This window comes from Helianthus annuus, chromosome 16 (assembly GCF_002127325.2).
Source record: "Helianthus annuus cultivar XRQ/B chromosome 16, HanXRQr2.0-SUNRISE, whole genome shotgun sequence".
Taxonomy (NCBI): domain Eukaryota; kingdom Viridiplantae; phylum Streptophyta; class Magnoliopsida; order Asterales; family Asteraceae; genus Helianthus; species Helianthus annuus.
In genome coordinates this window covers 77,054,836-77,076,866 of record NC_035448.2, presented here as the reverse complement: position 1 = coordinate 77,076,866, position 22,031 = coordinate 77,054,836, and the positions used below count along the sequence as shown (strand labels likewise).

The 22,031-nt window shown below is 38.7% G+C and overlaps 1 protein-coding gene across 10 annotated transcripts; it reads left to right on the top strand.

Annotated features, from left to right (window-relative positions):
* The first annotated feature begins 10,543 nt into the window (after positions 1 to 10,543).
* Positions 10,544 to 20,977, top strand: LOC110916076 (exportin-7). 10 transcript variants are annotated; one of them, XM_022160827.2, is made up of 30 exons: positions 10,967 to 11,093; positions 11,235 to 11,310; positions 11,602 to 11,881; positions 12,040 to 12,200; positions 12,910 to 12,975; positions 13,079 to 13,196; positions 13,272 to 13,381; positions 13,452 to 13,547; positions 13,640 to 13,763; positions 13,855 to 13,922; positions 14,006 to 14,092; positions 14,224 to 14,376; positions 14,484 to 14,579; positions 14,649 to 14,708; positions 14,801 to 14,919; positions 14,997 to 15,084; positions 15,259 to 15,363; positions 15,433 to 15,537; positions 15,624 to 15,676; positions 15,761 to 15,824; positions 16,022 to 16,156; positions 16,401 to 16,513; positions 16,601 to 16,694; positions 16,880 to 17,099; positions 17,339 to 17,469; positions 17,614 to 17,760; positions 19,498 to 19,626; positions 19,898 to 19,996; positions 20,099 to 20,137; positions 20,384 to 20,977. In XM_022160827.2, exons 3-30 carry the CDS (start codon positions 11,641 to 11,643, stop codon positions 20,519 to 20,521), a joined length of 3,159 nt encoding a protein of 1,052 aa, XP_022016519.1. In that variant the 5' UTR covers positions 10,967 to 11,093; positions 11,235 to 11,310; positions 11,602 to 11,640; the 3' UTR covers positions 20,522 to 20,977. The 10 variants fall into 10 exon arrangements, with proteins under 10 accessions (XP_035841750.1, XP_035841751.1, XP_022016521.1 ...); XM_022160828.2 differs by having other exon boundaries at positions 10,973 to 11,093; positions 11,240 to 11,310; XM_035985857.1 differs by lacking the exons at positions 10,967 to 11,093; positions 11,235 to 11,310 and adding an exon at positions 10,544 to 10,666.
* Positions 20,978 to 22,031: the final 1,054 nt, after the last annotated feature.

Genomic DNA, 22,031 nt, shown 5'->3' with positions numbered 1-22,031 from the left:
CTCCTTGACGATATTTATGCTACTGTTTTATTTGATTCGGGTGTGGATACAAGTTATATTTCTGTGAAAGCCAGTAAATTGTTAAAACGTACATCAACACCCCTAAACACCAAACACGTCGTAGAACTAGCTAATGGTAAGAGTTTAGAAGCCACGCAAGTAGTCAGGGGTTGTAGTATTGTCTTAGCCAGTCAGGCTTTCTCCATCGACCTTATTCCCATAGCCTTAGGAAGTTTTGATATCGTTATTGGGATGGATTGGTTATCCCAACATCAGGCAGAGATCTTATGCGGTGAGAAGATCATTCGCATTCCCCGTTCTGGTCAAGAACCTCTCGAAGTCCAAGGCGACAAGAGTGGTGCTGTGGTTGGCATCATCTCTTTCTTGAAGGCTCAGAAATGTTTGCGGAAGGGTCACACCGCAATCTTGGCACTCGTTTCAGATGCATCAGCAAAGGAAAAGAAACTGGAGGATATTCCAGTTGTACGCAACTACCCTCAGGTGTTTCCTGAAGATTTACCTGGATTACCGCCTCATCGTCAGGTCGAATTTCAAATCGAACTCGCTCCAGGAGCAGCACCCATAGCTCGCGCACCATATCGTCTAGCTCCATCAGAATTGGAGGAACTGTCAAAGCAGCTACAAGAGCTCTTGGAAAAGGGCTTCATTCGTCCAAGCTCTTCGCCTTGGGGAGCTCCAGTGTTATTCGTGAAAAAGAAGGACGGCACTTTCAGGATGTGCATAGATTATCGGGAACTGAACAAGGTAACGGTGAAGAACCGTTATCCTCTTCCACGCATAGACGACTTATTCGACCAGTTGCAAGGGTCGAGTTACTATTCCAAGATAGATTTGAGGTCAGGGTACCATCAGCTGAGAGTCCGGGATGAGGACGTCTCCAAGACAGCCTTCAGAACTCGTTACGGTCACTACGAGTTTCTCGTCATGCCATTTGGATTAACGAACGCACCTGCCGTATTTATGGACCTTATGAACAGGGTGTGCAAACCCTATCTTGACAAGTTCGTCATTGTATTCATCGACGACATTCTGATCTACTCCAAGAGTCAGGAGGAACACGAGCAGCACCTACGCCTTATTTTGGAACTCCTACGGAAGGAACAGCTGTACGCTAAGTTTTCGAAATGCGACTTCTGGCTTCGTGAAGTCCACTTTCTAGGCCACGTAGTAAACAAGGATGGGATCCATGTCGATCCATCCAAGGTAGACTCGATCAGGAACTGGCCTGCACCACGTACGCCAACGGAAATACGCCAATTTTTGGGTTTGGCGGGTTACTACAGACGGTTTATTAACGACTTTTCAAAGATTGCTCAACCGCTTACGCTACTGACACAGAAAGGTGTCACCTACCGTTGGGGCAACACTCAGGAAACTGCTTTTCAGCACTTAAAGGATAGACTTTGCAGTGCACCTATCCTCTCATTGCCAGAGGGCACGGACGATTTTATGGTCTATTGTGATGCATCCATTCAGGGTCTTGGATGTGTATTGATGCAACGGGATAAGGTTATCGCTTACGCTTCGCGTCAACTTAAGATTCACGAACGGAACTACACGACGCACGATTTAGAGCTGGGAGCTGTTGTTTTTGCGCTCAAGATATGGCGACACTACCTGTAAGGTACCAAGTGCACAATTTACACCGATCACAGGAGTCTCGAGCATATCTTTAAGCAGAAGGAATTGAACATGCGTCAACGACGATGGGTCGAACTACTGAACGATTACGAATGCGCCATCAAGTCCCATCCAGGCAAAGCCAATGTTGTGGCTGACGCTCTCAGTCGAAAAGACACTCTACCTAAGCGCGTGCGAGCGCTGCAGCTTACGATTCAGTCTAGCCTTCCTACACAGATACGAAATGCTCAGGCAGAAGCATTGAAACCAGAAAACATCAGGGCTGAAGCCCTACGCGGCTCACGACAACGATTAGAGCAGAAGGCAGACGGCGCCTACTATGTAACGGGGCGTATTTGGGTCCCACTTTATGGCGGTCTACGCGAACTTGTGATGGACGAAGCGCATAAGTCTCGCTATTCGGTACATCCAGGATCGGATAAAATGTACCACGACATCAGAACTACTTATTGGTGGCCTAGCATGAAGGCCCACATCGCTACTTACGTTGGCAAGTGCTTGACCTGTGCGAGAGTCAAGGTTGAATACCAGAAACCAGCAGGCCTACTTCAGCAACCCACGATACCGCAATGGAAATGGGAAGAAATTTCCATGGATTTCGTTACAGGCTTACCTAGATCTCAGCGTGGGAATGATACTATATGGGTGATCGTGGATCGACTCACCAAGTCTGCACACTTCCTAGCTATAAAGGAAACGGATAAGTTCTCCACTCTCGCAGACATCTACCTCAAAGAAGTTGTTTCGAGGCACGGGGTGCCCACCTCCATCATTTCGGATCGGGATGCATGATTCACATCAGAACTATGGCAAGCGATGCACAAATCTTTTGGCTCACGGTTAGACATGAGCACAGCATATCATCCTCAGACGGATGGGCAGTCTGAGCGAACGATCCAAACTCTTGAAGACATGCTTCGGGCATGCGTTATTGATTTCGGCAACGGCTGGGAAAAGCATTTCCCTTTGGTGGAGTTTTCGTATAATAACAGTTATCACACCAGCATACAAGCAGCTCCATTCGAGGCATTGTACGGACGTAAATGCCGGTCACCTCTCTGTTGGGCAGAGGTGGGGGATAGTCAGATCACGGGTCCAGAGATTGTAGTGGACGCCACAGAAAAGATTGCACAAATACGACAACGCATGGCGGCAGCACGCGACCGTCAGAAAGCCTACGCGGATAAGCGTAGAAAGCCATTGGAATTTCAGGTCGGGGACCGGGTTTTACTAAAAGTCTCACCCTGGAAGGGTGTGGTTCGTTTTGGCAAACGGGGCAAACTAAATCCGCGGTATGTCGGACCGTTCGAGATCATTGAGAAAATAGGCAAAGTGGCCTACAAGCTAAACCTGCCAGCTGAACTCGGTGCAGTTCACAATGTATTTCACGTGTCGAATCTGAAGAAGTGCCTATCAGATGAGACCCTCATAGTTCCTTTTAAGGAACTCACTATCGACGAGCGGTTGCAGTTCGTCGAGGAACCAGTTGAAATCACGGACCGGGATGTTAAGGTCCTCAAGAACAAGAGAATCCCTCTTGTCCGAGTTCGTTGGAACTCCAAACGTGGCCCAGAGTACACCTGGGAACGCGAAGACAGGATGACAGAAAAGTACCCCCAGTTATTCGGAACCAATGCAACCACTACTGAGGCTGAAGCTACTACTGCGGAATTTCGGGACGAAATTCCAGATCAACGGGGGTAGGATGTGACACCCCAGGAAAACCAGTGAACGATATAACCTACCTAGCTTCCTCAGTGAGTGCGTACCAAATTTCGAGACGAAATTTCTTTTTAGTTGGGGATAATGTGACAACTCGTACTTCGAACCTACTTTGTGTATCGTTACGTGTTTATGTGAACTTTGTGATTATATGAATGTTATGTTGATACGTGCCTTGTATAATATATGTATGTTTATAAACGGCCCAATCGCACAACACTTATTCGATTGCACAAACCCATTCGGCCCACTATGCATGACTCGAGACCAAGGGCAGCCCGTGAATGGGTTCGGCCCACCCCTTATGTACGTACATGAACCCTTAGGGATGTGTAATCCTCATTACTTGCAAAACACTTTACACATACACAAACCCTAGGAGCTCTATCTCTCTCTCTCTCTCTCGTTTTCTCTTGAAGCCGGCGACAACACCACCTGGACTCGAGACCTCACGGGTTTCATCTCTAAGCCGGTTAGTGTTTTACGTGTTTGTTGTTATATGATTTCATGTTTAGATGATGATGTTATTACTAATCGGAATACACGGTCGGTTAGGGTTATGCTAGTAACTCGGCTCATAGGTTGTATGATATTATGAACGCATGATAACCGGATTGAAGGCTACTGTTATTGTCATTATTCTTGTTCGAATGTATGTTGTTAACCGGTTGTGATATTATGATAAGGGGTTATGACTTAGGTTGCATGATAGTTATAATTCGATTAATCACATGAATCCGATCACATGTTCTACATGTTGGTAAATGGTTGTTCTCAATATGATATGAACGTATATGAACATGTTTGATTTCCTGAATAAGTTGTTGATTGATCTGAATTGTGAAACTGCTAAATCTGTTTGCTGAAATTACGGAATGATTGTTGTTAATGATTATGGAAATCTGTTACACGCTGTCTCGACCAGGGTTGCGAGTCGAGAGCCCTTAGTCTCGACTCGAGACCACCTTAGCAGCACAAACAACACAAACCGAGACCACGGTTACGGGTCCGGTTGCGACTCGAGACCGTGTGATCTCGACCTGAGCATGACAACTCGAGACCAGCTCACTTGCGACTCGAAAACACCTCTGTTGCGACTCGAAACCTCCTTCGTTGCGACTCGAGATCTCAACACCAATATGACTCGAGACCAATAGTCTCGACTCGAGACTGACAATACTTGTTATTGGACCTGCACTGTTACAGCCCAACTGTTTGGGCCGAATACTTAGAATTGTTATCTGTTTTCTATTGGATTGCTGATACGTTTATGTGATTTGCCATGATCATACGTGATACAATACGTGTAGAACATACGTGCTATATACGAACCTGACTTGCATAATAACCATGATAGGACGTGGTTGACCACTTACTAGCTTACCTGTACTTTCTGTGTATCTGCCGAGCAACCCAAGGTGAGTTCACACTCTTACCAAGGCATGGGATTCCCGGGGTGTTGGGAATGGGATTGAAAGGATAAGGTTGAATAGATTCATACGGATGCCATTACTAGACTACCATACCATCGTCCTCGGTTGTGCAGGATACATACGTAAAACCTACGTATACCTAAGTTACTCACTGTCCTCAGGTTGCGAAGGACACTCACGTAAAACCTACGTGAACGGATACTCACTACTGCCTCGGTTGTGTCAGGCACTTACGTAAAACCTACGTAAACCCCCACGTACCCCTATCCTCGGTTGTGAAGGATACTTACGTAAATCCTACGTAAATTGTACGTATTACTGTTCTCGGGATATGTAGAACACTCATGGTAACGCATTGTCTAGTGGATAAATAACATGGGAAGCCCCCACCAATGGAAACCTATATCGGCCCAGTAGAGCCACCTGATACTCATGAACTTACTCTTACGCACTTACTTTCTATGAACTCGCTCAACTAGTTGTTGACTCTCTGCTGCATGCCTTGCAGGACCTTAGGTACATTATGGAGCTTGCACAGGGAGGAGCAGGTCGTTGTGGGATACGGATCGTGAACGATATTTGAACTTATAACTTATTTTGGGTTTTCATTATTATGCTTCCGCTACTTAAATAATGTTTGGTTATGAACATCAGTCATGTCACGATGAAATACATTTTCTACTTAAATGCTATGTTTGATATGATTGATGGCTTGATCCTGGTCACGTCACGCCTCCAAGCGGTGGTACTCCGCGTGTGGATTTTGGGGGTGTGACAGAAATGATTTAAATAATGCTACGATAGGTAATATTATACAACCATTTATATATAGGAAGTACCAGCGGCGTATCCACCATGTTTGTATCATATTACGTACGCCACGTTACTCAAACCATTTACCCAAACCAACCACCATGTAAATTGTTCATGTATAAATCAATTGTCAAGTGTTATTGTGTAAACCATATCAAAATGTTCATGTCTAATGTAAACCACCAAATGTGTATATCAATGTCAATTTGTTTATGTTTAATGTAAATCATATAATGTGTATCCAAAATATCATGTATGGCATGTGAAATATATCAACTAGGCCATAGGTAAAAATGCACAAAAACAGGGTATTGAATTAAACATAGTTTAAGTCAAAGTTATGTTTTGTGGAAAAATTGCATGCTATACTGATACAAACATTTATGCGGTTTTGTGAAAATGCATACATTCAAGCCTTTGTGACTGTGGTGATAGACCTTTAAACAAATTAAAGGTCTATATGTGTTATTGTTTATCAAATTCGGTCATTCCTTCCAATCCAAACAAACCCGAGATTTCAGGAATGGGAGTTGTCAAGTCCTATGGTACCATTACCTACTAACGAGTTGCGTAGCTAATGTTAATGAATGTACATTGTTTAATTTAAACAAACCAAATGTCATACCAAAATGTGAGCACGTGATAAATAATCGTACTAAGTATGCACACAATGGGCATACATAGCATAAAATGTAATGTAAAATATTGCAGTAAGTACGCACACAATGGGCATACATAGCATAAAATGTAATGTAAAACGATGTACTAAGTACGCACACAATGGGCATACATAGCATAAAATGTAATGAAATCGTGTACTATAAATGTACTAATGAACATAATAAGCGTATGATATGAAAAGAATGAAAGTAACAAGTAGGCACATGTGTTCCACCCCAAAACAGTTTGGAAATAGTAAAGGATGGGGTTCAATGTACTCACCTGAGATTGCTTTGAAGTCCTTGTATAACAACCAAATAATGCTAGAGATCAGGATATCAAACGGCACCTAATATAGGTAACTATGTTAATATACCGGACCTAAATCGGAGGATTGGATAGTATGCGGGTTCGTAAACCAAACGAGTATGGAGACTCGTGTAAAATAGTTTAACAAAGCCCACATACTAAAATGAAACCTAACCTAAGTGCTTACAACCCATTACGACCCGTTTAGGTAGCTTATGCTATCTTAACGCGTCGTTTGCGTAAAACGCGTTTGGAACGCCTAACGTCGTGACCATAAGGTATAACCTCGGAAGGTTATTCCCTATGCAACATGGTTACCTAATGTGTTTGGTCGGATCCAAATGATCGACCAAATGGGTCGGGTTCAAAAGTATAAGCGATTGTTTAGATCGCTTACCTTACGACCCTATATAAGCACTAAACAAAAGTGACGAGCTAAGCATGTTAGAACATGCTTAACTAAGTTTAGGAAACAGGTTTGGTATCAAAACAAACGGTTTTGATACCTATGAGTAGTTTGGTTACAAAATACGCAAGAATGCGCATTTTGGCCGAAACTATGACTCGTCACTGAGCCTAGATAACGTGGTAATCAGTAGGTGTAGTCACTATGGACTATAACCATCGTGATCACGCTCACGTTATGAAGTTCAAACGAACTTCGCATCGACCATAAACTGGTCAATGCAGAAAGTCAAACATAGTTCGACTTTCGGACTCGAAAAGCGAATAAAGAACGAAAGAACACTACGAAGGGTCCCCGAAAGCTAATCTTGATCCAGGAGCTCAGGTATGAAGCAATGGCATCAACTTAGAGCTCTTTGATCAGATTTGTGAGTTTTTAGCCAAAATGGGGGGGGGGTATTTATAGGATATGCAAGACCGTTAGGATCATTTATCGATTAACGTGCTTTGATCTTGTCCATACACTGGTTGCAATACTTATGGAACATCAGATTTGCCCCTCATTGTCCAGATGAGGTAAGTGAAATTTGGCCTTTCACTAACTTGAAGAGGCAACAGCAGTTAAAGTTGAATCTGCTGTTCTAGGGACGTCTTACGGACCGTAAGGGTCATGGCTTACGTAAGCCATTAACTTTGGCAGAATTACATTTTCAGTCCCTGCACCTTGTTTCGTTGCGTAACGGCACTTCTAACACCCGTCAATCCCAATTTCAAGTTCCATAATGATGTTAAGACATAGGGAACATGAAATATGCTTGAAAACATCTCGGATGTCGGTTCGTTTGGCCGTACGGTTGCGATGTTCGCTTAATTACGACGGAATGCGCATAAGCGCGAAAAACGATCCAAATTGCGTGACGAATGGATTTTTCTCATGCCAAACACTAAAATAAAATATTTTAGTGCTTACATAAATTTTTGGATGTCCGGATGTATTCAGAACGTAAGTTATGCACGAAAGTGCAAACTTATGCACTTTTTGACACTTTTAGTCCCTGAATGAGCCAAACGTTTATTTTAGCACACCGAACCCCTCAAAGCCTATTTCTAAGCTATATAAAGGATATTTAAGGTGTGTTTAACTTATGGTCATGTTCCGGAATGTCTGTTACAGTTTAAATTGGCATACTTTCGCAGTTTGTCATATTTAGTCCCTGTAGGCGAACTAACTTGTTTTTGCCATACCAAAGCCTTCAAAACTTATTTCTAAGTTATGTAAAGGTTATTTAAGGTATGTTAAGTATATGTTGATGTTCCGGAGTATTTGTCGCATTAAACTGAGTACGTTTATGCACCAGTTTGCGTATAATTCTCCAGAAAGCGTTGCAGAGATTAAATTTGAACAAAAGTAAAAATATGAAAAATGTAAAACATAACCAAACAAACATTGGGATCAAACAACTTTGCTTTATTGATAACTGAATTGTTCACAATGATTTCAAGCACAAATGTTACAAAACATAAATAAACATGGAGTCAAATCGCTTAAACATAGACTCATTATATTAATCCAAGCGATTAAGAAAAAAAATGATTTACTCCATTTCTGATGTTAAATCAAATTTAAACTTACATCGAAATGAGTAGAATTCGACTCTTGGCATTCCAGTTACTATTCTATGAGCATTGGTTACTACCAAAATGTGTTTTTCATCGTGCCAGCCACACATTCGGCTATGTTGGCTGCACCGGTTTCTGCACCTTGTGCTATACCTAACACACCACTTACTGCTCCACCAGCCATGTCCACCGCCCATGTGCCATCGTCTCCGCTGAATTCTCACTCTGCATACATGATACATCAAATATTTAACCTTTCAATCAACTACTTTTTGCTATTAAAACTTCCAAATCAACAATTGTATTGAAGCCACTTGTAACTTAATATTTTAATTGATTGTTGTAATAAAAATTCAACAATGAAGCGGACATATCCATTTCCGAATATAATTTAGATGATAACATTGAATCTAAGACCAAATTTGGATCAACTTACAATATGCTATTTGTTGGAATTAACCAAGATTAGGAATGTAACGAACAGAAGCCACACACTTGTTCGAAACCCAAGTCGGCACTATTACTTGCCCGTAGGAACCCCTCCGACGCTGGCGGAGATGGCGGCGAGGGTTTGTACCATTGTAAGTGTGTTAACCATCGTCCCTCACATTATGTTTCCAATCCAAAATGATGACTACAAACTGATTTCTTACAACAAAAAGGTCCTTATATACAACTCAAGTCTCAATATATCAATGTCTCACTATAACTATAAACAATAATGTCAATTTCAAAGTCAAATGTTGAACTAATCAATGGTGAATCGAGCTACTACTACTTGTAATCATAAAATTTGAGATGATGAATTCAAACAAAAAAAGAAATATAGTTACAGCTTATAACAGTAGTATTATAACTATTATTATTAGTATCATTGCATAACTTAATTACTTACAGAACTGCAAGCTCTTGCGAGAGAAGCTTGCGTCGATTGAAGTATTATCGGAAGATGGCTGACGCCGTCCTGTTCCGGTACGCTTCTTCTTCTTCTTCTTCTTCGAATTGTGCCACATGTTTCCTTCCTTTTGACTTTTGATTCACTCGCTAGTAAATGATGAACCATGCTGGTCGAGGAATAACCTGATGAATAAAAAGATTCCAGATTGATCTGGTGACAATTTGGGTTTACTCTGTTTCTCTCCCCCAAAAAATTGTATTTGGGGGGAAAATAAAGAACTCACCGACATATGTGCTAGTGGTGTGAAAGAATCAAACTTAAGTGCTCAAAACTTAAAAGTCCAAAAAATCTCCTGGCGCAATCATTCGCGACCTCGGCCACCAACGTTATGAGATTATGGAAGAACGAGTGGCCGAAACCAAAAAGTTTAACGAGATGCAAGAGGCGAGGCAAATGGAAAAGGACATTGAGTTTTTGTCCAAACCTATCGACCACCTCCAAGGTGATGCGTTGATCCTTGCGCAAATGCGTCGCCAAAAAATTCGAGAAAAATATGGACTCTAGATCATCTTCTTTTTTTTAACTTTATTTTTTTCGGTTTCTTTATTTTCTGTTTTTTTTTCGGTTTTTTTTTATTTTTTTTTATTTCAAGTAGTGTAATTTTTATTTTAAATTAATGAAGTTTTTTTATGTTTTAAATTAAAAAAAATAATTGGGAAATGATTGCATGGGCGTTATTGGAATAATGCCCCATTACACCACTTTATGCTATAATGCCCCATGCTGACTGGGATGACACGTGTCGAATAATGCCCCATAGTAAAGACATTATTTTGATTTACCACTACACATGGTCTAATAACCAAATACTTGACCCAAATAGATTTTGGTGATGACCCATTTTTCCATGGTTAGAACTTAGAATCCAAATATGGATGAAAGAGGTTGGGCTTTGAAGGAGGGTTTTGGGCCAGTAAAGGAGTTTCATGAATAGGGAGAGAGAGACCAAGGTCAGCAGTGTATCACAGCCGAAGCAAGCAAGGTGAGAAAACCTAGGGCTTGGGCTTTTCTTTGTCTATCTCGAGAGATCACTAGAGTATTTACCAAGCCATCTCTCTCTCTGTCTGTCTGTATGCACTTACACTGTGTTCCAGAGTTTACTAACGGAAGGAAAGGGAAAGAAACAAAAAGAAAGTAAAAATATTTTGTGTTCCAGAGTTTCATTTAAGGAAGGAAAAGAAAGGAAAATAAAACATGTCGTGTTCCCGAGTTTCATTTAAGGAAGGAAAAGAAAGGAAATGACGGGAAAGCTAGGCTAAATTCTTTAATTTTTCTTTCCTTCCGATTTGGGAGGAAACGGTGGGAAAGTCATCTTTTATTTTCCTTTCTCGTCCTTTCCTTTCTCACTTTTGCTTTCTTTTCTTATCCATCATTAAGTTAACTCGGGAACAGAGCGTTAGTCGTAAGCCACCTCTCTCTGCCTCTGCCTGCCTGTATTTCTTCTTTATACATAATAACATATTCTCGATTTAATCCGCTCTGAATTTGGATCTCAGGTTTCAGACAAACAGGTGTTCTGATTTCATTTCTCTTTTTGTTAACCTGATTTTTATCTTCATCTTGTGATCTCAATCAATCTAGTGGTTTGAGACCTCAGCTAGCTAGCTGATGACAGCTAATTTTGTTGGTGGTCATTGTCTTTCTTTTTACAGCACAGGCAGGATTATTATTATTATTATTATTGTTGCCGTAGCAAGGATTGATTGGTGGATGGACTTCTTTCCATATGTATTTTTCCCTTTTCTTTTTCACCTCTCACATGTAATAGGGATCATTCATTAGTTTCATCATCATCATCATCATCAGAGATGCTTTCTTTCTTGTATGATCAACAATGTAATATCTATGTGTTATGATACCTGGTGATATTTGCTTCTACAGTCAGTCACTGTTGCTCTTTCTGTTCTGTTGATACACGTCAGTCAGTCAGTCAGTCAGTCAATCTTTGATCTACTACGTGAGTCAGTCAGTCAGTCGATTTGTATGATACATGACCTCTTCTTATCATATATTTTGTAGACCTAAATTGGATAAGTTCCTTCTTCAATCAAGAATAGAATGGAGAGCTTAGCCCAGCTAGAAGCTTTGTGTGAACGACTCTACAACTCTCAGGACTCCGTTGAACGCGCTCACGCTGAAAACACTTTAAAATGTTTTTCTGCCAATACCGATTACATTTCACAGTGTCAATACATATTGGACAATGCTTCTACTCCTTATGCATTGATGCTCGCTAGTTCAAGTCTCCTGAAGCAAGTCACTGAGCATACACTATCCTTGCAACTCCGTCTTGATATACGTAATTCTTTTATGCCTGATGTCGAACCTTCATGTTATCCAACTTCTTCCTTACTACTTTTCTTTTGTCAACAAATAACTTGCTATTATATAACCAAAACACTTGTTTCTTTCTCACCTAACACGTTATCAATTTATTTGTGTTGACATCCGATGAAGGGAACTACATTATATCCTATTTGGCGAAAAGGGGACATGAACTACAACAATATGTGATTGGATCTTTAGTCCAGCTTTTGTGCCGGGTCACCAAGTTTGGTTGGTTTGATGATGATAGGTTCAGAGATGTAGTCAAAGAGTCCACAAATTTTTTGATCCAGGTATCATAGCTATTTTTGTATAGAATTGTCTTGCATATCACCCAAAAAATGAAAGACAAGGCACTAAATGAAACAACTTCACATCATACATGGCTAATGGCAGTTGAATAGTTGATTACTAGTTAATTTTTAAAATCAAATCCACCACTTGTGGCCTAGTGGTACTGTGGTAGGAAGCTTGGATTCTCCAGTGGAGATCCAAGTCCGATCCCCACTTGTGCCACGTTGGTTGATTAAGGCAATGAAGGATTTGAACTAGGCCTTGTGCGAGGTTGTCAGTTCGAGCCCACCTGGGTTTTCGTCCCACTGTGTGTTACGCCAGAGAGTTCTGCTCTTGTGGTGGCACAACGACTATCAAGTGGCAGCCGGCGGTATGGTTACCCGGGGGAACGCCCAAACCAAACTCTGAAGCCAGCATGGCTTGGCCGGAGTGGGGCAACGGGGCTCTCCAATTTGGGGAGTGCAGTGGCCAAACGCAAGAGAGTCGCGGTTCCAAAAAAAAGTTAATAATTTTTATCAAAAGTCAAAGCTACATAATCTTCTGTTGTATTTTTTTGATTAGCAGCTGGCAAATCCTTACTATATGGTATTGTTCTTCTTTATAGAACTTATTATATGCTGTGTTGAAGCAAGCTAGTGTGCTATTGCAATAAAATATTTACTATTTGCTGTGGCTGTTGTTTGACTTACACGGTTGCAATTTTTTTAGGCATCACCGGAGCATTGTTCTATTGGCTTAAAGATACTAAATCAGCTTGTTAGTGAGATGAATCAGGTTGATTAATAATAGGTTCCTGTCCCTTGATTGATTACTTGCTATTTTTTTTGTTGCTGATTATCATTATTTTGTCTTTACATCCTAAATGTTACCTATACAGCTAAACCCGGGATTGCCTTCTACACATCATCGGAGAGTTGCATGCAATTTTAGAGACCAATCTCTTTTTCAGATTTTCCAAATATCTCTTACTTCCCTGCAACAGCTGAAAAGTGATGGTAATGTGACAGTCAGTTTTTGTGGAAAGGTTAAAAAATTTTGTATACTGAAAAATGAACATCTGCATGATGCAGTTGGGAGCCGTTTGCAAGAGTTGGCACTTTCTCTGGCATTAAAATGTCTTTCTTTTGACTTTGTTGGAACATCAATTGATGAAAGCTCAGATGAATTTGGGACTGTTCAGGTATTAATTAGTTTACAGTTATTAATTCAAAAGCAAACTTATACTTGAACATAATGAACCTTTTTGGTAGATCCCATCTGGGTGGAAGCCTGTTTTAGAAGATCCTTCGACACTACAAATATTTTTTGATTACTATGCAATCACGAAGCCTCCTTTATCAAAAGAAGTGAGTCATACTGACATCTCCTTTATTATTATTATGTATTTTCAAAGTACCTTTTGGCTTGCTAAATAAGTACTCTTGGTTTTATGTTGTAGGCCCTGGAGTGCTTAGTGAGATTGGCTTCAGTAAGGCGATCTTTGTTCTCAAATGATGTCAATCGTTCCAAGTTTTTGGCCCATTTAATGACTGGAACCAAAGAGATCTTACAAGCAGGCCAAGGTACGTTGTTTGCTTGGCTGTGTGAGAGGGTAATCTGTAGCTGCAGTGTATCTATTATTTTTCTTTTGCTGTTTTATTTCCTTGAAACCAGGTCTTGCTGATCATGATAATTACCACGAATATTGTCGTCTTCTTGGACGGTTTAGAGTAAACTATCAGGTGATTGTTATTTCTATTGTAGTTTGATTGATGGTATCTTTCAATGTCTAATCATAGCTCTTGACATGTGGTGATGGTTGCAGCTATCAGAACTTGTTAATGTGGAAGGATACAGTGATTGGATACGTTTGGTTGCTGAGTTTACTTTAAAGTCATTGCAGTCTTGGCAGGTTTGCTTTGCATGGTGTTTACAGATAATATGATACAACAATCTTCTTCGCAACAAATATACTAAAATGAACAACATATTTGTTTTTAGAGCTCTCAGTTGTTATTTAATTGGAATTATTTTCATGTGCAGTGGGCTAGTAGCAGTGTGTACTATCTTTTGGGGCTTTGGTCTCGGTTGGTAACATCTGTGCCCTACTTGAAAGCTGATGCACCTAGCTTGCTTGATGAGTTTGTGCCCAAGATTAGTGAAGGTTTTATTACATCAAGATTTGATTCTGTGCAGGCATGTCCATGGACTTTAATTAATGTTTTGAATGAAAAACTACTAGTCTTCTTAATCAGCAGCATAAGTTCCAATCTCATCTTGAGTTTGTTTGAAATTCAATGTAGGCTCCTCCCCAAGACGACCTTTCAGAGAATCCTCTTGACAATGTTGACCTTCTTCAAGACCAGCTAGATTGTTTTCCATATCTTTGCAGATTTCAGGTATATTTTCAAATTACCATTTAATTAATTACTCATACTTGCTATTTAAAATCATTTTTTATATCTCAGTATGAAAGAAGTAGCTTGTTTATTATAAACATTTTGGAGCCCATCCTACAACTCTATACGGTATGATTTTGCTCATTTTCATATATAGGCAGCAGGTTGTTGATATTTCTGAATTCTGATATAATATTTAATTTGCGATTTCTGAATAATAGGAAAAGGCACAACATCAGATTAGTGATAAGAATGAATTATCTGTCATTGAAGCCAAATTAGCCTGGATTGTCCATATAGTTGCTGCTATATTGAAGATCAAACAATGTAGCGGTTGCAGGTATACTTACTAAGTTAAATTCTGAACTAATTGTTTTATTATTTACATGGACCACACATAATTTGTTTTTTATTCAGCACGGATTCTCAAGAAGCCATTGATGCAGAGCTATCAGCTCGTGTTTTGCGTATCATAAGTGCCACTGATAGTGGACTGCATAGTCAGGTAAAATAGTGAAGAGCGCATTCTGATTTATTACGGACCTTGATACTTTTTTTATTTTTCGTCTATGTTTTGTATATATCTTTCGTAATGGGATTGGTTCCCTTACTAGAGTCTTGTAGCTCGTGTTAAAGCTTGTAGATTCATAATTTAATGGTTACATATTAATCATGGCAGAGATATGGTGAACTAAGCAAGCAGAGACTTGATCAGGCCATTTTGACATTCTTCCAAAACTTTAGAAAGTCTTATGTTGGTGATCAAGCCATGCATTCTTCTAAGGTAAAATCATATTTTTATTTATTATATAGTCAGCATTTTATTAAAAAAAACCTTGTATTTGTATTGCAGCAGCTTTATGGGCGACTATCTGAGCTGCTTGGACTGCAGGATCATCTTCAGGCATTAAATGTGATAGTTGGAAAAATTGCAACAAACCTCAAGTGTTACACTGAGGTACATCATCATCATCATCATCTTTCTCATTGACTGAGAAGTTTTTCTGCCATCTCTCTCTCTCATTTGACATTGCTTGCTTGCAGAGTGAGGAAGTTATTGATCACACATTAAGTCTGTTTTTGGAACTTGCATCTGGGTTAGTTAGTTTGATTTTATTCAGACATGACATTTATGATGATTTTGGGTAGGAAGTTGTTTTATTCTTTTTCCTTCCTTATAGGTATATGACAGGAAAGCTACTGATGAAGTTGGACACTGTCAAATTCATTGTTGCAAATCATACAGTAAGTAATTCTCTTTGTATTTTTTTTTACGAAGCGCCATTTCAAATTCCTGAATTATGAATTAAGTGATGTCATTATTATTTTCAAAATGATTTTTAGTAAATTCAAAACATTTGTTTTTCATATATAAATAAATAAAGCGTCGTTGAGAGTGAAGCCAGCCTAGCCTAACTTTAATCCATGTTTACTACTTGTAGAGGGAACACTTTCCTTTCCTACATGAATACAGATGCTCTCGCAGTAGAACAACATTTTATTACACCATTGGGTGGTTGATTTTCATGGAGGATAGCCCTGTTAAATTCAAGTCTTCTATGGATCCACTACTACAGGTATGTATGTTCGTCACCATGTTGCAAGGGAAAAAGTATATAATAATCCATAGTAAGTAAACATACTGGGTTTGTTTCAAATGACACATGGATGTATCTATGTGCAAGTAAATTTAAATTTTTAATGGAAGTTCAACTAATAATTCATCTATGCAAGCTGATTGATGTTAATCTTTTTTATATTCTATCCCTTTTCTAATGCTGCAATCTGTCATGTTACTTTTGATTATTATTATTATTCTAGGTTTTTATCAGTTTGGAGTCGATTCCTGATGCTATGTTCCGTACTGATGCGGTAAAATATGCATTAGTTGGCTTGATGAGGGATCTAAGAGGAATTGCAATGGCCACTAATAGGTTAAATAAATTCTTCTTTTACCAGATCCAGATGTCGTGTTTTGTTATATTATTATTATTATAAATGAGAGTGTATTTATTATTCAGCCGAAGAACCTATGGACTTCTATTTGACTGGTTATATCCCTCTCACATGCCAATCCTCTTAAAAGGCATATCACATTGGGCAGACACACCTGAGGTAAGTGTTTGCTATATCAAATCAATATCTTGCACGATTTAGAGAAAAAATGCACTGTATTAGGATGGATAGTAGACTAACAATAATAAGAACTGGTATAGACTTAATCATATCTCGATGACAAATGATGGGTATTGTATATGCGGATATGAGTTGATGTAAGCTGCTTGTGGTTATGCATGCAGGTTACAACCCCATTGCTGAAGTTTATGGCTGAATTTGTTTTGAACAAGGCTCAACGTTTAACTTTTGATTCATCATCTCCAAACGGGATACTTCTATTCCGCGAAGTCAGCAAACTACTTGTGGCATATGGATCAAGGATCTTATCTATGCCTAATGTTGCTGATATCTATGCCTTCAAATACAAGGGAATATGGATTGCATTGACTGTTCTTTCAAGGGGTAAATAATAATATTTATCTGTTGTTTACCAGACAGACATTGTAGATTGCTGCTAAATGTTCTTCAATCCTGTCTTGCACCATTTATTTAAAGATGACATTTTGTATGTAAAACAAACAAACAAACATGCCATAGTGTGGACATGGAACCTTTTGGTTAATTAATAGTTCTGAGATGATTTTAATGGATTTTGGCCATCTGTTGCTCACGTTTGATTGTCATGTTTGTACGAACGGCAGCCCTTGCTGGAAACTATGTAAACTTTGGGGTGTTTGAACTGTATGGGGATAGAGCTCTTGCAGACGCACTTGACATTGCTCTGAAGATGACACTTTCGGTTCCTTTGGCAGATATTTTGGCTTACAGGAAGGTATGTATGATGAAATAGCTTATTATTATTATTGGGAAACTTGTACGTCGGTCAAATTGTTATGTTCAGAAGATTTAGTCTCTCTGTCTGTCTGTCTGAAGTTTGTTTGTTACTGATACAATGTAAATAATATTATGTATGTAGCTCACCAAGGCATATTATGCATTTTTGGAGGTGTTATTCAACAGCCACATTGTTTACATGTTGAACCTGGATATGAACACCTTCATGCATATTGTTGGCTCCCTAGAATCTGGATTAAAGGGACTTGATACAAGCATCTCAACTCAGGTATTTATTTATTTATTTATTTATTATTCTTAGTTTCCAATGCCCTCCCTATGAAAGCATCCACATAGTGTGAGTAGAAATATTTACTTTAGCATGATCGAATACCAGTTACCCTAAACAACTCACAAGTATTTTAACTTGACTATAAATAAATGATGACCTCATGCAAGTAAGTGTAATCCGGAAAAAGTATCAAGTGTTAGAAGCATGATATGTTTTAACTTGATACTTTAAGTTATGACGCAAGTATCAGAAGAATGATAGGTTTTAGGATCAATATAGTTATCGATGGCGAAGATAGCGTTCGCTATCACGCGCTTTGTAGCGAATCGACCATATCTCACAATATGTTAGCGACTCCATAGCATGAATAAAGCGGGATTCTGACCCATGTTGTCAAAGACGTAAGGCGCAGGCGAGGCGCATCGGCCTCGCCCGGAGCCTAGGCGCAAGGCGCAAAAAAAGCGTGGGCTTTTTTAAGAAAAGCGCACATAGAGAAAAAAAATATAAAAATATGTTATGCTTTGAAAATAAATAAGATTCCACATATAAAATAAAAAAAAAAAACTATTATATATGCCATTTAAGATCATGTAGCTAATAGTTAGTAGCAAAAGTTTAGGACTTACATGTTGGAAGTTTTGGGTGTGTGAATGAAAGTCTCAAAAGGTGGTAAATACTTTGTCCCACATTGGTGTGGGAACAAAGTGAGTGGTTGTTTATAAGGTAAAGCCTTTACTACTTCATTGTAGCTTTATGACATGTTTTACCACAAGTCCTACCCGCGCGCAGGGGGGGTGCAAAAAACGAGTTTCTGAACTGGAATTTGGTTGAACTCGTGCGTGCCCGCATGTCCCGTGGACACGAATGCAGCTCCGAAAACCCGGGCCCGCGTGAGGCAGTTTTTGCACTCGGATTAGTGCTGTAAACTTAAAAATCACCGCGCCTGAACACCGTTTTTCAAAAAAAAAACCCATTTTTTCGCTGCGCGCTTTCGACAACTCTGATTCCGACGACGATTTCCGGCTCCGGTGCTGTAATTTCTGCCAGAAAACACAGGAAGAAGAGAAGAAAAGCTGCTGCGTGTTTTGTGTTTTAGCTTTTTAGGGTTAACTGGTTAAGTAACTTTATGGATTTTAACCTTTAACCATCTTTTCACTAGTTAACATATAGTCCCTAAAACTTGTAAAAATTTACATAAAAGTGTAAAATTAGTTTTGTGTATTTTAACATTTAACCTCCTCTATTTTCACTAGTTCACATTTGGTCTTTAAACTTAAAAATTTATGCATAAAAAGTTTAAAATTTAACATTATATATATATATGAAAAAGTTATAAATAGCTGTTTTTTTATTTCTTAAATTTTTAAGCGCGCTATTGCTACGTAGCATATAGGTACGTTGTCACTGATAACTATGGTTAATAGGATGTATCAACTACATGAACAATTTGCTTCCTCTTATTTGTAATTAAATGACAATTCAATGCTCTGCTGCTGCTCAACATGCTTGATAAATACGAATTAATGTAAGGGTGTTTTGTCTAATAAGTTTTAAGCGAGGAAGGGTGATTTATGTTATGTAGATCAACATCCTAATGTTATGTTTGGGGAAAGAGATATGTATGGCTGGCTAATATGTTTCTTCTGTCTATATGTATGTATGTATGTATGTATGTATGTGCACACTGGTGCGTTTAGTGTTAATAATCTAAAATCTTATTTTTGTTGGCTAAAGGCTGCATCAGCAGTTGATAATTTGGCTGCTTTTTATTTCAACAACATCACCATCGCGGAGGCGCCAACTTCGCCTGCTGCTGTCAATCTTGCTCACCATATCGCAGAGTGTCCAACATTGTTCCCAGAAGTAAGCTAGCTTCTCTGACCATACATACGCCTTTTAGTGATTATTACAGACAGTGTCTTTATTCCTTTTAACTTTAAGTTGTGTTCAACATTTGATATAATAAGATGAAACATTGCATGTTTAATGATGATATGATGTGATGGTTATTACATTTTATAGAAACTCAATGATTACGACTATTATGCTATTGTATAATAAAGTATCCTCCTTGATGTGGAATTTTCTTTTTAAGTCATGCATATCCTTATAATTTTAATTAATTTGGGATCAGATACTGAAGACCTTGTTTGAGATTGTTTTGTTTGAGGATTGTGGGAATCAGTGGAGCCTTAGCAGACCAATGCTGAGTTTGATACTAATCAATGAGCAGGTCACATTATGCTGCTTGCTTGCTGTCCTATCTATGATTATCACTTTCATTATTTTGATACCTACGTGTTTTGACTCAAGTAACCACCGTTAATTGCTGCAGATATTTTCGGATCTGAAAGCTCATATTTTAGGGTCACAGGTATGCATTGCTTATTTGCTAACATTAATTAATTATTTATAAAATTCGGTTTCCTTCCATCCTACAAAACAAAATGAGCTCTGCGGGTTTTAGTGGCCATGGTCATGCACTACTAAAGTTAATGAATTATTATAATTGGGTTGATCTGGGTCATGTTTATATGTGAAATTAGCAAGAGTAGGAGTGGGTCAAAGTGCATGTGACTTGAGTTTCTTTTATATAAGTAGTATTTTTGTGATATTGCAGCCAGCAGATCAGCATCAGCGGCTTTCCTTATGCTTTGACAAACTAATGGGTGATGTCTCCAGAAGCTTGGATTCGAAGAACCGAGACAAGTTCACTCAGAATCTGACAATATTCAGACATGATTTCCGTGTGAAGTAAGCAGCGTAGCCCCCCTAGGATTGTTGTTTGTACAGCTCCTCCTCCTCCTCCTCCTCCTCCTATGGGAGAATAGTGTTTGATTGTCTCATCTTAACTCATCTCTTATGGTTAAGATTACAACGTTACTTAATGAAGAATAGCTGTGCTCGTCTTATAACATTAAACCATTTCCCATGTAGCAAGATATCTATTCCATCGATCAAGGGCATCGACTGGATTTGGTTTGGGATATGATTCATTCTACTGCATATTGTAAAGCATTTTTGCACATGTTTGTTTTGATGACCGGCATCAGACGAACATGTTTTTAATTCTTGGGTGATTATTATTCAAACATCTGTGGTTGTATGATTCTTCGGCTGCTTCATTAATCACCATCATGATATCCTCCTATAGAGGTGGTAGAACTTGTTATGTCATTATTGATCATCTATATTAGTAAAAGTTGTTCATGAATGGTTGGCTTTGGTCAACATTCATAGGTATTTCTTTTAACACACGCGGGTTTAAAGTATGATCGATGTTCTTTGGTCTGTATTGATTTGGTTTGGTTTGGTTTGGTTTCATTGTGGTACCGGGTACTTGGTATAATTTATGATAAAAAAATAGTTTGTTTTATATACAACTTTGTTATTAATTAATGATATAATATACTTAGCAAGAGATAATGATTCTAATTATTAATATAAATAATAGAGGTCATATTTTCAATTTCAAACGAGTCTTGATCCTGTTGTATTCTTTATGTTAATCTATCTCTCTCTTTGATTACTTTACACCACTGTCAACACTGATGGAAACCTGCAAACACCACGGCATCTCCACCACACCCATTGCGGTCTTCTTCTTGTCTATTCTTACCGGTGTCTACTCGAGGATGCCACACTAGTTGGCGTCTTTTGTACATGATAACTGTCATACAATGACGTAAAGAAAGAAGAGGGTGACAACGAGTTCTGTTGAATGACCATGGTTGGTGCTCCGTCACTTCATTGTCTTTCGTCATTGATGCTGATGGTTGTTTTTAAATATTGAGTGATGAAGTTTGTGGTGGTGAAAGCTTGGGTATTAAGTGGAGGTTTTGAGGGAAATAAGGTATACGTGGGGTGAATTGTAAAATGAGTATACACCGCTTGAAAGTTGATTTTAATATATCTTTCTATACTAATAAACAAAAATCATTTTTTGACACGTGTCATTCTCTAGTAATTTCTCACCCTTATTTTTGTTTATCTCTTTTATTAAATTATTAAATAATAATATTAAAAATCAATTTAACTAAATCTATTTATCTCTTTTATTTTCATAATCTGAAATTGATTTCTTTTTTAACTCTAAAATATCAATCTTTGGCAATTTAAGTCTAAAGTTTCAATCTTTGGTATTTAAACCCCTTTGATTAATTTGTTTTTTCACTTCTAATTCAAAAGTTTTCATCCTTTTCAATTTAACCCCTTTAATTTTTTTTTTACTTTCAACCCAAATCTTTTCATCTTTCGCAATTTAATCT

Coding starts and splice junctions, on each gene's coding strand:
- LOC110916076 (XM_035985857.1), top strand. CDS start 11,641: ATGGAGAGCTTAGCCCAGCTAGAAGCTTTGTGTGAACGACTCTACAAC. Junction 12,976..13,078: donor TTGTTAGTGAGATGAATCAG/GTTGATTAATAA, acceptor TTACCTATACAG/CTAAACCCGGGATTGCCTTC. Junction 16,695..16,879: donor ATTGGGCAGACACACCTGAG/GTAAGTGTTTGC, acceptor TTATGCATGCAG/GTTACAACCCCATTGCTGAA.